This window comes from Quercus lobata, chromosome 11 (genome assembly GCF_001633185.2).
Source record: "Quercus lobata isolate SW786 chromosome 11, ValleyOak3.0 Primary Assembly, whole genome shotgun sequence".
Lineage (NCBI taxonomy): Eukaryota > Viridiplantae > Streptophyta > Magnoliopsida > Fagales > Fagaceae > Quercus > Quercus lobata.
In genome coordinates this window covers 54,743,847-54,760,836 of record NC_044914.1, presented here as the reverse complement: position 1 = coordinate 54,760,836, position 16,990 = coordinate 54,743,847, and the positions used below count along the sequence as shown (strand labels likewise).

General features: G+C 39.0%; 1 protein-coding gene across 1 annotated transcript; it reads right to left on the bottom strand.

Moving 5' to 3' along the window:
* Positions 1 to 15,573: 15,573 nt before the first annotated feature.
* Positions 15,574 to 16,840, bottom strand: LOC115967178. Its single transcript, XM_031086242.1, has 2 exons — positions 16,445 to 16,840; positions 15,574 to 16,376 (listed from the first exon to the last, which is right to left on the bottom strand). The coding sequence occupies exons 1-2, from the start codon at positions 16,838 to 16,840 to the stop codon at positions 15,801 to 15,803; spliced, it is 972 nt and encodes a 323-aa protein (XP_030942102.1). The 3' UTR covers positions 15,574 to 15,800.
* Positions 16,841 to 16,990: the final 150 nt, after the last annotated feature.

Sequence of the window (16,990 nt, the reverse complement as noted above, 5' to 3'; positions counted from 1 at the left end):
GAAATGGAATTGGCTGGGTGGATCAGATTTCAAATGAATTGTGATTCGTTATATAGTTCCACCCTAGTTCAACCTTTTTGAAACACAAAGCTTTGAAGGCCGGCCCATGCCAACCCTTTTCTTGGGCAACATCAACCCAATCCCTGAAAATGGTGATGCATTAATGACTAGGAGTTTATTCTATGAGCAAATGTTAATGATTATTTCATTGAGCTTGTATGGAAATTAACACAGACACCTCTCTCTCTCTCTCTCTCTCTCTCTCTCTCTCCACATGAATTCACATTGGTTTTTTGGCTTCATTATTGTTTAGGGGTGGCAATTCATGTTTGCATGTCGAGTTCGTGTTGTGTCAACTTATGAGTATCAGACTATATAGTCCAACACAAACTCGACATATTTATTAAACAAATCAAGATTCCTCAACCCTAACACAACTCATTTATTAAACAGGTCAATCATGTCGACCTGTTTATCAGATTTTATCAAAAAATGAAAAAAATTATGAAAAAAAAAGCAAATAATTATTTTTAATATAAAATTTAGAATAATGAGTAACTACATCACAAATAATTATTCAAAACTAAAGCATGTCTCAAGTTGAACACTAACCCAACCCCTTTTTTTTAAACCTCAACCTATAACCTACTAATTTCGTGTCGAGTTTGCGGGTTGTGTCCAATTTTGCCACCCCTATTATTGTCTATATATGTTGAATTTTCTTGGTTTTGTTTTCATTCTCCAGCGTTTATGTATCCCTACTAATTTGATTCACCACCTCCTCATCCAGCATCCATTGCTCACTTTGCTCATACAACTCTTTCAGTTTCTTCAATTTCTTTGTCTTCTTCTTCGATTTCTTGGTCTCCTTCTTCTGAAGAAACTAAAATTTATAAGATATAAATGAAAAAAGCAAACGAAAGAATCCGCTAAAATAGAACTCCTCATTCATTGCTAGCTAGGAAAGCCTGGTAATCATGTCCAGTATTAAATATATAAATATGACTTGAATTATAACAATAATAAAATATTAAAAAAAGAACGATAAGGATACTTATATATATATCACATTGTCTGCCAAGAAAAAAATGCTAGAAATTGAGTAAAAATAACCAAATTCAATTATGCTAAGAATTGAGTAAAAATGCTAATAAATATTTTTTTAATCGAGTTTAAATTGTTGAGGAGATAAACACCTTGGGAGCTTCCTTGAGTAATTAATTTTTTTTTTTTGATAAATTAATTGAGTAACTAATTATTAATATAACATATAGAGATATACTTTAACCCAAAAGGCCTAAGCCTAATAGGCATGTGCTCAATTATATTATATTAACTACTCATTCTTCTAATTTTTATTCAATATGAGACTTCACTGACACATGTACATCCAACATAAATTTTCTATAATTAAAACTTTCTATATTTACAAGCTCTATTAGAATCTTATTTATCATAACAAATATTTTTATATATAAATACAATCATAATAAATTTTTATTATTAACAATCAAAATTATCAAACTCCATCTTTAGATAAATAAATAATAAATAAAAAAACATCGATTTTTTTAATATGATTTAAGAGTTACAAAAATTCTAAACTATATTAGTTTATTTTTTTGAGAATTCATAGTTTTTTTCATAAAACAATTGAATTCTAAACATGATTAAATTAGGTTTGATCATCTCTAAACAAATTATAATTAAATCCGACATGTTCTTTTCTACAAAATCTTTTAATTTTACCTTTTATTTATTGATATACTTATTAATTAAATATATCATATATAATTTTATTGTCATCTTCAGCAAGCACATGTAACCTAAATACTACAGATAAAGTAACATGAAATTGAATCATATTTTCAAAATGGTACCTCTTCTCTTCTTTCGGGAATGATGTTATTCACTTGTTGGTGAGCAGTATCTTCAAAATAGAAAATTTCTTATTCAGTGATGATCAACAAACCATGTACACAAGTAGCGGAAAAGCTTCCAGATTAATAGACAACAAAAATGGGAGATTTCTAAATACATCGCCACGTATTTTGAATGAAACACAAACCTGATTGAATTTGAAACGGTTCATCAGGTTCAAAATTATTCAGATCCTCACAAAATGATGTTCTTCTATAAGGTCTCTTAGTGTCTAGTTCAGGCAAACCTTCAAAAAATGATGATGAACCTTCATACTCAGGTCTCAAAGATTTGGGAGGTGAAAGACCAAAAAAAACTGTTGATGGTCCTTCATGTCCATATCTCTCTAAAGGAGACGGACCTTCAAAAACAAAATGCAAGATTTCTAAATTCATTAATATTCCCATACATTTAAAATGAAAAAAAAAAGATAGTAATAATCTTTATCGTGTTAGTAGGAATCAAAGTAGGATAGAGTCCAGATTTCTATTGAGGGGCCGAAGTATGAACCATTTTTATTATTATTATTATTCTTTATGATCCAAATTAGCACTAATAAAATAACTATTTCTTAATATACAAAGCAATTCTTTTAAATCTCGGAAATCATGGATGATTAACTCGTACTAATTGTCGTAACAATTTCCATTTCAATGTAAGAAAATCGAAGTGTGTTAAAAAAAATCATCTTCAATTAAAAAATTAAAGAATCCATTAAGATATTATCTTCCATTTTGTTGTGAAACCTTGTTTTGATAATAAATTAATGGTTGAAAATACTCATTTCATAGTTGTAGTGAAAATTGGAGGATTAAGTACGATTACAACCATATATACACTCACTCTATAAACAAATTGGTAGGCTAATAATTTTCTTGTCCTTACTAGCCATTAACACAACTAAAAAATATTTGACAATTTTTTGGAAGTTCAAATATCAAACTATATTATGCTTATAATGGTGAAAGTCTATTTTCAATAGTAATTTTTCATGATTTATGAATCTTGTTGCTAAAACTTATTTAAGCATAAAAAAATATTTAATTGATAATAGTGCTCAATCATAAAGTCAATTTACTAATGTGAAATAAAAAATATCCACTAAGTGAAACTAGGCAATTGAATAATACCCAAATTTCAAAAGTCTCAAACAACCCTAAACGTTTTTGTTAATAAGAGATTGAAGGAGTTTTTTTAATATTGGGTCCCAAATTTCAAAAGTCTCAAAATAAATTTTAAGAGGTTTTTTTTTTTGGTTAATAAGAGATTTTTTTTTAGTTAATAAAAAGTGATTTTTTTTTGAAAGGGACCAATCACAAATATAGGTTAGATGACCATTTTAATTAATTTTGAGTTTTCTTTTGGCTTAAATGACCTTGAGATTGAAGCAGCAGGAGTCCCATAACAGCTTGGTTTGGGTCCATGTTACAATCTCTAAGAACATTGTAGATTTGCTCCTCCGTACAGTGCTTCGCAGTCTCCTTAACTCTCTGCACCAATTGGTCCAACTCCTTAATTGAATCTTTTTGTTTCTTTTTCTCCTTCAAATGAGAATTGATAAAATAAAATAAAAACATCATTAAGCCTATAAAAACAAATCGAGAAATTTAATAATAAATAAACATGCCATTGAGAAGAAATAATAAACAAAAATAAGACCATTTGCAATTATAGACGAAAATCACAGGCCAGCACAGAGGGTTAAAAAATCATAGTTTCAAAAGGCATCTATTTTTTTTTTTTTCTCCTTTTTGTATGGGAAATGAACAAATTAACAAAGGGTACCTCCTCTCTTCCACAATTGCTCTTCGCTTTGTGAGAAGTATCTGCACAACAGAAAATATATTACTAATTCAATGATGATCAACAACCATTTACACAAGTAGTTAACACGAAAATAATGCAAAAAAATTAAGATTCCTTGCTTAAAGTCTTTTCCTAAACGGTGTTGCAATTAATTCAACTCATCAAATTTCTTATAATTGAATAAGGGATTTGGATACAAATATATTAAACAACATATAACTCCCATATTAAACAACGAAAAACTGGTCTCATTATAGATATACACATATACAATACCTCATGAAATGCTTGGTTGTTAAACCTGGACCCAACCGGCTAGTCCAATCGGGTTAACCATGAACCAATCATGAAACCAATTTTTGATATGCAAGAATCGACCTTTTAATAGATATGAGAGAATCGTGTGAACCGGGGTTCAACCCAGAAAACCGGCCGAACTGTAGGCCAGTTCAACCTAGTCCCATTATAGATATACACATATACAATACCTCATGAAATGCATGGTTTTTAAACTCGGATCGGTCCGATTGATCCAACTAGGTTAACTGTGAACCGGTCATGAAATCGGTTATGCAAGAATCGGGCTTTTAATAGATATGAGAGAACTGTGTGAACCGAGGATCCTACAATTTTACGATCTCACCTGTCCAAAATGATCCAGATCTTTCAAGGATCTTTGCGATTGTTTAGAATCGGTAGAATCGTACAATTCTGATGATCCCAAATGATCCTGATTTCCTGTATTTTCTTTAACTTGACAGACTCAGTTAGGCTCAAATGAAAAATAACATCTTAATAGACCAAATTTTGCTATTCTAATGTAGAGAGATAGAGTGTCAGTTGAACCCAAATGAAAAATAACATCCAAATAGTGTCACATTTTAAGGTTTTTGGCCTTTTTGGCCTCTTGATGTATGGTAATTACATCAAATGAATAAATTTTTTTGGTTTTTTATGAATGAGTATATAATTTATGTGATTATTTAAGATACTAATGTGTTTTTCTCTCTCAAATAATGTAGGATTTTAAAATTCACAATTCGATCCTATGATCCATAATCTCACCTACCTCTTGCGATCCTACATAAGACCCCAATTTTGACAACCTTGTTGAAGAATGAAACACAGTTTTGAAGCCGATTGAAGGAAAAAAATTAGTGCTTTGTGCAACACTGAAAGAAAAAAGAAAATGTGATTTTATTTTGCTCTAAACACACAAGGAAGATAAATTGGGGATTTTCTCTAGTACAATTATTTGAGTACTACAACCACATAGAGTTGAAGTATTCAGAGTGGAAAATCTTACTTCCAAGTTTTGTGTTGAGGATGTATTTGTTCCAAGAGATATTGTTGTATTTTCCCAATTTATTATAAACTTGGGTTTTGGTTATAACTTGACTATTGTAATCTTTATTTTATTATAGTGGATTGATTAAATTTGCCTCATGATTTTTTTCTCTACACTGGAGGATTTTTCTTGTAATTTTTAGTGTTCTTGTTAGTTGATTTTTTTTATCACTTTAGTAAATTTTTATTTTCACTATTGTTTGAGTTATATTTAATTTAATTCACGCAGGGATTTATCCTAACACAAGCGAGAGAGAGTTAATTAACAATAATGTACTTGCATCCTTTCGCGCGCAGCCTCTGGAATTAAAGCACTTGGGTCGATTCTATATTGTTCAATTATAAAAATAAAAACCATTAAATAAATGAAAAGTGATATTGGGAAAAATTAAAACATGGAAAATAGGAGCACATGCATGAACTTGAAATGTATTCAACCCTAATCATTTTTCAGTCTGTGATTGTGAAGTGTGAACGCAATATCGATGGATGAACAATGCTCAAGTATATATTACTGTCATCATCAACTATCAGTACAACATACAGTAAATCAATGAACACTCAATAATTTATCACTTACTTCAAAAAACAAATATCACTTACTTGGTGCAATGCTAATAAATCAATGAAAGTTAAAAATGGCGGTCCACTTGTATGTGAGAGTGTTCAGGACAACCCTCACTTGCCAAAAATATATTTTATATTTAGAAAAAATATATATAAATAATTTGTTTAAATTAATCCAATGACTACCCTGACTTGAAAAAAAAATTATATATGTACTTACAAAAAAAATATTATATATTATATTAATTTATTTTGACCACCCTAATAAAAATGTTAAACAACATAATCTAAAAATCATAAAAATTTGAATTCAACAAAAATAATAGTAATGTTACATCTACAATATTTTCACAATAAATCTTATGTGATAAGTTATTACTAATTCTAATTTAGGTTTAATATTGACATGTTTTACCCATCAATAACAGCTTGTTACATAAGATTTATTATGAAATTGTAGTGGTTACTTTATTATTTTCATATTAACATTTTCAATTTCCACTTTATCTCTTATTAATTTTTTTTTTCTCTCTTTACTAGTAAAAAAAAATTGTAATATTTTAAGTTTTTTTTTTTTTTTTTTTTTTGTGAACTTAATATATTCAAGTTGCCTCTTTATTCAATTATGTATAACTTAAGTCTCTTAGGACCACCCTAAAAAAATACCTTACCTGCCATGACAAGAAGAAATGAACGAAAAGTGATTTCGAAAGGGAAAGAACTCGTTATTTATATGTAAGATACCTTGATCTGCAGCGAGTTGAGATTGATCGATTTCCATTGTGCATGAATTTGTATGAACTCGAACTGGGTTTTGATCGTTTTCCATAACTTTCAACTTTATGCCTAGCTTGCTGTTAGGCTATAGTTGTTACGTTGTTGTTGGTGCATAAGTGGTTTGAACGAGAAAGATTAAGCGCAGGGAAAAGAAAAAAAAAACGCAGGGACAAATAAACAAGAAAAGGAGGATAAAGTTTATATAGAGATTTTTGTATTTGCTTGGCGCGAAGATTGCAAGTGAGTGAAAGAATAGTTTGGTCTAACTTTCGATTTTCTTTCTAATACCTCGTTCTAATAACACTTTTGACTCTTTCTAAGCCACTAATGACTTTCTTTCTAGAAACGCATTCCCTTCTTTTTTTCTTTTTCTTTTTTTTCTCTACCTCTGAAACAAAATATCTAGCACAAGAAAGAAAGAAGAAAGAAATGTATTAAGATATAAATTTAAACTATTACATGAAAATTTCAAACTAACATTTATTTAATATTAACAAAATATAAACAGAAAAAAAAAAAAAAATAAAACAACTATTTCTTAATGCATTTCTAACTAACAAAATGAAACTTGAGGTTATTTTAAAAATTTAAATTATTGAGAAGTCTATTTTGACAATATATATTTGTACATGGAATGATGGTAAAATCAAATATTATAATTGTGAAATTTTCTATAATTTGTAAATCAACAAATAATATTTATTGTCTCAAATGTGTTTAATATCATTTTGAGCAGTCAAGTACAATTTTTTTAGTTCGAAGGTTAAAATCTAATATGTCTATATATACACCATTTAAATAATTTTGGGAGTTATGGGCCCTTGTCTATACATATTTTGTCGGTGTGGACTGGACACAAGCATTTGTAATCTATGAGACTATGACTGCGTGGCATTATGGCAATTCATGCATATTTATCTCTCTTCTTCTCTTTAAAAAGCATATTTTGTTTCTCTCCTTTTTTTTCTTTCCTTCTTTTCTGTTCAGACCTGCGGTTTCTCTTCTCCTTTTTTTTCTTCTTCTTCTTCTTCTTTTTCCTCTCTTTGAACTCGATCTCCTTGTGACTTCCTGTCTGTTTTAGTGGATTTCGATGGTGGGTCACAATGGCGATATTTTGTGAAGATTTCGTGTGCATTTGTTTTGTAATGATTCTACGTTTGCATTTGCATTTGGCTAGTTCCATGGCACTGTTCATAGACAGCCAAGCACTAAAAACACGTGAATAGTTTTTGCTATAGAGTTTTTGCTAATTAAAAAATATTTTGTTATAGTGTTTTTAGGAATAAGTTTTCAATTTTTAACAAATAAGCGGTATCCAAACATACCCTCCAAAAGCTTTGAACTCCTGCATGAAGGCAAAGTTGAAAATGACTTTTTAGCTAAACTTAAATTTTTTGAAGTTTAACTTCTTTGTTGTATAAGTATAACACGTATTTCACAACCGTATTGGACTTCAATAAATAGCTAAAGTAGATTGTCTTTTTGTGAAAAATTTAGCATTCACGTTAAAGACGGTATAAACGCTAAAAAAAAAAACTATATTTGCAACTAAAAAACTAATAAATAGGTCACAACAAAGGTACTACAGCTAAAAGAAATAATAACTTAGCTACAGTAAGCTGTTATTTTTGACAGTTTACTGTAGCTATATCTTAAAAAAAAAGATATTATAGTTATTTTTAAAATTTTTTTTATTAGTATTAATTAATATTTTTTAAATTAATTTTACCTTCAATTTTGTCTTTTAATTTTACCCTCCGACTTGAAATCCTAGCTTCGTTACTGCATACACATGGCAGCTGTTAAAATTATCATAAAAATCTTATTTAGAATATGAAATCCAATTCTCCTCTTGCCTTTATTTGAGTATCGTTCATTGTACATTGTCTTGGACACTAAAGCTGTAGGTTATCTCTCACAGTCATAGTGCGTTAGAGGCAAATTTTTGCAGTGATTTAAAAAGGAAAGGAAAAACACACACTAATAGAAAAAATCAACATGCGGGGTTCCGGAAAAGACGCAAACCTGTTCTTCTTTGAATCAATGTGCTGAAGTGAGTGTTGAAGTTAGTACTGATTTTAGCAATTTGGTTCCAAAAATTACATTTGTTCCCCTCCCTTAGCAATATTTTTGCCCCTGTTAAAGGTTATACAAAAAATTTATGGATCTATTAAAATTAGCAAGCCCACAAAAATCAGCTAACAACAAATTCACCAATAATAAAGCTGTAGAAAATTTAGCACAATCATGAATCAACTAATTTTTACCAAAAATGAAAATCCAGTCCTTAAAAAATTTGAATCAAAACTAATCTATGAACTAAAATCTTTGGTCAATCCATCAAATTCCAACTATGAATATTATTAAAACTAGCATCTGCAACTAAATGGAAGATGAGTTTTTGACGGACATTTTGATTTTATTCATTAAAAGGAACATCGTTATTGATGAGGATAAAAGGAGAGCTTAAGCCACACGGACATAAAAGCCGACAGATTAATACTTTTTCTTTAGGCGTAGTAGACAGTGCTTATGCTGAAAGTCATAGGATCAGCTGACTCCGTGGTTGACGGCTCAAATTCTGACGGTATAGCAAAGGTGACGGAGGAAAATTGAGGCTGACGGACCGGGCACGAGTTTACTTGCTTCCCACGCTAGATAATATTTAAAGGATCCCCATAAGGAAAAGATCCCGTAAAATACGCTCAAAAGGACTCCTATAAGGAAAGGACTTCTACTCCAAGGTAAAGAGGTCAACCTTCTACTAGTATAAAAGCCCAAGCATCCTCACAAACTGAGGTACGCATAATTTACCCTCTCTAGCGCTCTAGAGCAGTGAGAATAGTTCTAACTTGACCTTCGGAGGGTGTTTGGCCGGTACCACACCGGTACTCTCTGCTAGGTTCTTCCTTTTCGTTGTGCAGGTGCCGTTTGATCGTACGAGGAACGTGTGACTCACTGGTGATACTATTTTCGGCTTCATCAGTTGGCGCCGTCTGTGGGAAACGTAGCACGTTCTCGCTTCCTAGACAAAAGAGTTACATGGTACTCACTCGCTCAATGGCGACAACCAACGACGCTCCAGAAGAAGAAGCCCCTACGACTGCTCTTGAAAGGCAAGTGAGGACACTCGCCGCTGCCGTAGAGCGCCTCACCAAACAAAATCACGACCTAGAAGAGCAACTGAGACAGAAGAATGCAGCCCCCAACAACCAAGGAGCAGAGCAAGAGGGAACTAGCGCCGACAGGAGAAATCAGGAAGGCCCCCAGGCTAGCAACGCCCCGAGCAAACCAGAACGGCAGAACACGAGCATCCCCTCCCTTGCAGAGATTGCTCCGCCACTTGTTATCGCGGAGATGCAGGCCATGAAGGAACAAATGGAGGTTATGATGAATGCTCTCAAGGGACGAGTATCAAGCGACCTGGACGACCTTGTCAACCGAACTGACTCGCCGTTCACCGCCACCGTCAACTCCTACCCTTTACCAAGCAAATTCCGCATGCCACAAATAGACAGTTATGACGGGGTCAAGGACCCGCTGGACCACCTGGAGACCTTCAAGACCCTAATGCACCTTCAAGGAGTAGCGGACGCCATCATGTGTAGGGCCTTCCCCACAACACTGAAGGGCGCAGCGAGAATTTGGTTCAGCCGACTGGCACCAAACTCCATCGGCACCTTCAAGGAGCTCAGCGCTCAGTTTACCGCACACTTCATTGGAGGCCATCGATACAAGAAGTCTACAGCGTGCTTGATGAGCATGAAACAGCGAGAAGATGAAACTTTAAGGGCTTACATCTCCCGCTTCAACAAAGAGGCACTCTCAGTCGACGAAGCCGACGATAAGATCCTTGTTGCGGCATTCACGAATGGCTTGAAGAAGGGAAAGTTTTTGTTTTCCCTATACAAAAACGACCCTAAGACCATGTCGGAAGTTCTTTACCGCGCCACGAAGTATATGAACGCTGAAGATGCCCTACTAGCTCGGGAAGAGAAGCCCAGGAAAAGAGAACGACAGGAAGACAATCGGCAGGACCAAGGCCGCAAGAAGACAAGAACAGGAGACCGGAGGGAAGAAAGACGCCCTAGACCAATGGGGGGAAGATTCACGAGCTTCACTCCGCTAACAGCCCCGGTGGATCAAGTCCTTATGCAAATTAAGAACGAAGAGGCTCTGACGTTCCCAGGAAAACTAAAGAGCGACCCCAACAAACGTTCCAGGGATAAGTATTGCCGTTTCCACCGCGACCACGGCCACGACACGGCTGATTGCTATGACCTCAAGCAGCAGATTGAGGCCCTCATCAGACAAGGAAAGTTGCAGAGATTCGTTAGCAAGGAGAGAGCGGATCCCCCCGCACAAGACCAGCACCCCCGACGGGACAATGAGCGACCGAGGCCTCCGATCGGGGATATCAGGATGATCGTAGGAGGAACGGCTGCTGCCGGGTCATCCAAGAAAGCCCGCAAGACCTATCTTCGGATGGTACAAAATGTTCAGCTGACGGGAGTCATGCCCAAGATAGCACGGAGAGAAGGTCCCATAATCGGATTCTCAGAGGAAGACGCGCGACGCCTTCACCATCCACATGACGATGCGCTCGTCGTCAGCCTGCGTGTGGGGGACTACAACATGCACCGGGTGCTGGTCGACAATGGCAGTTCAGCGGATATTCTATACTATACAGCGTTCCAGCAGATGAGGATCGACAGAGAGCGGTTGATCCCAACCAACGCCCCGCTTGTTAGCTTCGGCGGGAGCCGGGTATTCCCATTAGGCGCAGTCACATTATCCGTCATTGTAGGCGATTACCCTCAGCAAATAGCCAGGGACGTGACATTCTTGGTGGTCGATTGCTCATCAGCCTACAACGCTATCCTCGGGCGACCCACGCTCAACTCATGGAAGGCAGTAACTTCCACCTATCACCTAATGATCAAGTTCCCGACTGATTACGGAGTAGGCGAGCTGCGCGGGAGTCAGATGGCCGCACGCGAATGCTACATAACCATGATGGAAATGGAGGATCAGGTTCAGGCTTTAAGCATAGAAGAGCGTCGGACGGTAACAAAGCCGGTCGAGAAGTTGGAAGAGATACCCCTTGACAATTCCGATCCTAGTCGAACGACCAAAATTGGAACGCTCGCTAACACCACGATCCGTCAGGAGCTCATAACCTTCCTCAGACGCAATCAGGACGTATTCGCGTGGGATCATGAAGATATGTCGGGAATAGATCTTTCAGTCATGGTGCATAGGTTGAACGTATCGCCCGCCTTTCCACCTATCAGACAGAAGAAGAGAGTGTTTGCCCCCGAGCGAGACCGAGCCATAGCAGAAGAAGTCAGAAAGTTACGGGAAGCAAGTTTTATTAGAGAAGTATACTATCCCGACTGGTTAGCAAATGTGGTGATGGTCAAGAAGGCAAGCGGGAAATGGCGGATGTGCGTGGACTTCACCGATCTCAATAAGGCCTGCCCCAAGGATAGCTACCCCCTCCCGAGGGTCGATATCCTAGTAGACTCCACGGCTCAACACCAGCTGCTGAGCTTTATGGACGCCTTCTCAGGGTACAACCAAATCCGAATGCATGAAGCCGACCAAGAGAAAACGTCGTTCGTAACCAGCCAAGGCCTCTTCTGTTACAAGGTGATGCCCTTCGGCCTAAAAAACGCAGGCGCAACGTACCAGAGACTCATGAACAAAATGTTCGCGCAGCAGATTGGGAGGAATGTCCAAGTCTATGTGGACGACATGTTGGTGAAAAGCCGAAGGGAGGAAGATCATCTAGGAGATCTCAAAGAAACGTTCGACACACTTCGCTCCTACAATATGAAGCTCAATCCAGGAAAGTGTGCCTTTGGAGTAACGGCAGGAAAATTCTTAGGATTCATGGTGTCTCAGAGGGGCATTGAAGCAAATCCGGACAAGATCCAGGCCATCCTGGATATGGCACCACCAAGAAACGTGAAGGAGGTACAAAGCCTCAACGGAAAGATAGCGGCACTAAACAGGTTCGTGTCAAGGGCTACGGACAAGTGTTTACCCTTCTTCCGAACATTGAAGAAATCCTTCGAGTGGACTGACGAATGCCAGCAAGCGTTCGAAGAACTGAAGGCTTACCTTTCCTCCCCACCATTACTAAGCCCGTCGCAGCCAGGAGAGGAGCTTTTTCTCTATCTAGCCGTCTCCCCCGCGGCGGTTAGCGCAGCCTTGATCAGAGAAGAAGAGAAAGTGCAAAAGCCCGTGTACTACGCAAGCCGAGCGCTTCATGGGGCCGAAGAAAGATACCCGCCCATGGAAAAACTTGCCTTTGCATTGGTTACGGCAGCCCGCAAACTCAAGCCGTACTTCCAGGCCCATACGGTGAACGTCCTGACTGACAAGCCTTTAAGGCGAGCAATGAGCAGTCCCGAGGCCGCGGGACGATTGGCATTATGGGCCATAGAACTGAGCGAATTTGATATTCAATACCGCCCACGGACTGCCATCAAAGGACAGGTCGTCGCCGACTTTATAGCTGAGTTCACTCATGATGAAGACAAGGGGGCAGCAGAGTCCCCTCAATGGAGCATATATACGGACGGGTCATCTAACAGACAAGCCGCAGGGGCCGGCATTGTGCTATTATCGCCCGAAGGAGACACCATTGAATGTATGGTCCGTCTTGATTTCCCTGCCACTAACAATGAATCAGAGTATGAGGCTCTGATAGCAGGGCTCGACCTCGCCAAAGCGGCAGGAGCCGCGAGGGTAGTCATCTACTGCGATTCACAGGTCATCACTAACCAAATAAATGGAGACTATGAGTGCAAGGGCGAAAAGATGAAGAAGTACCTTGGTGAAGTAAAGGCGAGAGTGGATGACCTAGAAGCTAAAGTTGTCCAAATTCCTAGAGAAGAAAACGAGCGAGCCGACCGCCTCGCGAAAGCCGCCTCAGCAGAACAAATGGTCATCCCTGGTAATGTACTCTCCTTCATACAGCTTTCTCCGCTAATAAACCTCAGCAACATGCAGGAAATATGCTCCGACAGAAGCTGGGCGACGCCGTTAATTTCATACTTGAAAAACGGGGTCTTACCAGACGAGAAAGAAGCCGCAAGGAGACTCAAGGTCCAGGCAGCAAGGTTCGTCCTGATAAAAGACGTCCTTTACAAAAGAGGTTTCTCCCGACCATATTTAAGATGCTTGGATATGGAAGAAGCTGACTACGTCATGAGAGAGGTACATGAAGGAATCTGCGGAAATCACTCAGGGTCCAGATCGTTGATACACAAGCTTGTGCGGGCAGGGTACTATTGGCCCACCATGCAGAAGGACGCCGAAGCCTACGTCAGGGCCTGCGACAAGTGCCAAAGGTTCAGCAACATTATTAGGCAACCAACCGAAGAGCTGACCCCAATGACGGCCCCATGGCCGTTCGCACAATGGGGCTTAGATATTATGGGACCCTTCCCTACAGCAGCACGACAGCTAAAGTTCCTGGTGGTAGGCATCGACTATTTCACAAAATGGGTAGAAGCTGAAGCTTTGGCCACAATCACGGAGAAAAACGTACGAAGCTTTGTTTGGAGATGCATCATATGCAGATTTGGAATTCCTAGAGTCTTCGTCTCAGACAACGGATGGCAATTCGACAACGACCCCTTTCGAGATTTCTGCTCGCAACTAGGAATAAAGAACCACTATTCCTCCCCCGCCCACCCTCAAGCTAATGGCCAAGTTGAAGTAACGAACCGATCCTTGCTCAAGATTATCAAGACTCAGCTCAAGGGGGCAAAGGGTATATGGCCCGATGAATTGCCAAGCATATTATGGGCTTACAGGACGACAGCAAGGACACCCACAGGAGAAACACCATTCCGACTAACGTATGGAGGCGAAGCGGTCATTCCAGCAGAAGTTGGGCTCACAAGCTACAGGGTGCACAACCACGATGAAAACAAAAATGACGAGGCTATGCAGCTACAGTTGGACCTAATAGACGAAATCAGGGCAACAGCAGAACAAAGGCTCGCTCGGTACCAGGACCGTATGGCTAAACACTACAACTCTCAGGTTCGACACAGGGACTTCCAGGTTGGAGACCTTGTTCTTAGAAAGGTCATGGGCGCCGCTAGGGACCCTGCCCAAGGGAAACTCGGCCCCAACTGGGAAGGACCCTACAGAGTTACGTCGTGGCAAAGGAAAGGCACATACCATCTAGAGACATTGGAAGGAAAGAAACTGCCGCACCCGTGGAACACCGAGCACCTACGAAGATACTACCAGTAGGAGCGACAGCACGAAGTTCAATTTTTTATTTTACATTCCAGCAAGACTTTAGTCTCACTCCTCAGAACTATCATTTACTTTAATCTTTTGCAACAATTCTTCTTTTTTAGCCCAAGGGGCTTGGTTTTTATTACTTTTATTTGAGTGCATGGCAATAAGAGGAGTTTTTTGGAAATTACTAAAGTGTATTTTGCTTCCACGGTCTACTAACATACGGACCAAAAAGATGTCAAGGACATCAAGGCTAAGGCCGACGGTCCAGGAAATCTAAAAAGTCGACGGTCCCAAGGATGAAACAATCATCGTATGAACAAGGTCCTAAAAAACAAAGGACTAGTGAGGGTGTTAAATACACCAGGGCTTAAAAAACTGACGGACCAAAAAGATGTCAAGGACATCATGGCTAAGGCAGCCGGTCCGGGAAATCTAAAAAGCTGACGGTCCCAAGGATGAAACAATCATCGTATAGACAAGGTCCTAAAAAACAAAGGACTAGTGAAGGTGTTAAATACACCAGGGCTTAAAAAGCTGACGGACCAAAAAGGATGTCAAGGACATCAAGGCTAAGGCCGACGGTCCGGGAAATCTAAAAAGCCGACGATCCAAAAGACGAAACAATCATCATATGGACGAGGTCCTAAAAAACAAAGGACTAATGAAGGTGATTAGATACACCAAAGGCTTAAAAAGCTGACGGGCCAAAAAGGATGTCAAAGACATCAAGGCTAAGGGACTAACGGAGGCTAAAAAGCTGACGATCAAATAGATGAAAATATCATCGTATGGACCAAGTCCTAGAACTAACGAACCTATAATACAGACGGTCCAATAGATGACGGTCTAACGAAAAAGTAAAACCCTACTTACAAACGTGGTTCTCAAACCAACAAAGCCCGTTCAAATGACAAAAAAAGGGGGCTAAAAAATCGAAAGGTAACAATCTCGTCAAATAAATGGGACCATAAGAAATTAGAATCAACATACGTGTTCGAAGCAACGGATTCCAAGTGCCATAAAAAGGGGAAGATAGAGTTACAAGTAAAAAGCCCAATAAACGGAAGGGCATTTAAAAACATTGTTCAAAAATTACAATAGAAAAGCCAGGGTTAAGTGGCAGGAACATCCTTGGAGACCCTGTCAGCTTTATCCTTGGCAATTTGCGCCGCATCTGAAGACTCGGCAGGGATAGTGACGGCTGGCTGAGCCAAAATAACTCCGGCATCATTAAGCAAAGAGTCCAAACTAAGGGGTCCGTCATCTTTGTCAGCAACAGTTTCACGAGCAGGAGTCATCGGCACGGAGGCATCCATGGTAATTCCGGATAGATCCAACTCTGGATAAGCTGACGCTACCTGCTTCAGACAATCGTCGAAACCTGTGCCGTAATAATCAGCGCAGGAATCAATAAATGACTGGGTTGTCTTGAATTTTTGGACCGCGTCAGTCCCAGCCGTCTCTACTTGTGCACGTAAGGATGAAACCTCCTCCTCAAGCTTCTTCTGCTGACCCTCAGCCTCCCCCAACTTCTCCTTTACATCCTTCAGCTCTGAGTTTAAGAGACGGACGGCCTCCTTATATTGCGCTTGCTGATCCATCAGATTGGCGTTATGCCTCCTAACCCGAGAAACGACGCCTTCTTTGGCCACGCACCGGTCTTGAAGTGCTTTTACACGAACCAAGGCCTGAAGGAAGTAAAACCGTCAGCCATAAAGCAAGGCAAACATTGAATTAATCAAAGTAAAAAGCATACCCGTGCTATGTCAAAGAAAGCTGACGCCCCCAGGTCTTCCGTCCCTAGCTGAGCACAAGGGTCTAGATCCGTCTGTTTTATGAGGGATTCTACCCCCTCAACAGCATAATCCTTGTGGGTCAGCAAGCAACGGGGTCCCTCAATGACGGGACCGGAAGAGGTCATCACTCCTTTCCCAGCACCGTGACCAGACTTGGGAGGCGACTTCGTGGAAGGCACATCCCCAGCACTGACAGCTACCTTCTTAGAAGGGGGATCGTCCTTTCCGTCAGCCTTCCTCTTAACTGAACTCTTCAAAGAGGAATGAGGGGTTGACGCTCCTTCTTTTCCCTTAGCTTTCTCCTCCTCCTTCTTACGGGCTGCAGCGGCCCTCACCCTTTGCTTCGCAGCTTCCATCTCTACACAAAATAAATTGACGGATCAGTAATAGCCGACGAAAGAAATAAACCGACGGGTCATGTAAGGCTTCGACTTACGTTTACGAGAAAATTCTTCCAACTTCCGAGCTTCAACCGTCGGCTCTGGACCCCCACAATACAAATGGAG

Bases quoted from the DNA above. Each gene is read 5' to 3' on its own strand.
- LOC115967178 (XM_031086242.1), bottom strand. From the start codon at position 16,840: ATGGAAGCTGCGAAGCAAAGGGTGAGGGCCGCTGCAGCCCGTAAGAAG. The intron at 16,377-16,444 runs GTATGCTTTTTA...TACTTCCTTCAG, and splicing joins CTTTCTTTGACATAGCACGG to GCCTTGGTTCGTGTAAAAGC.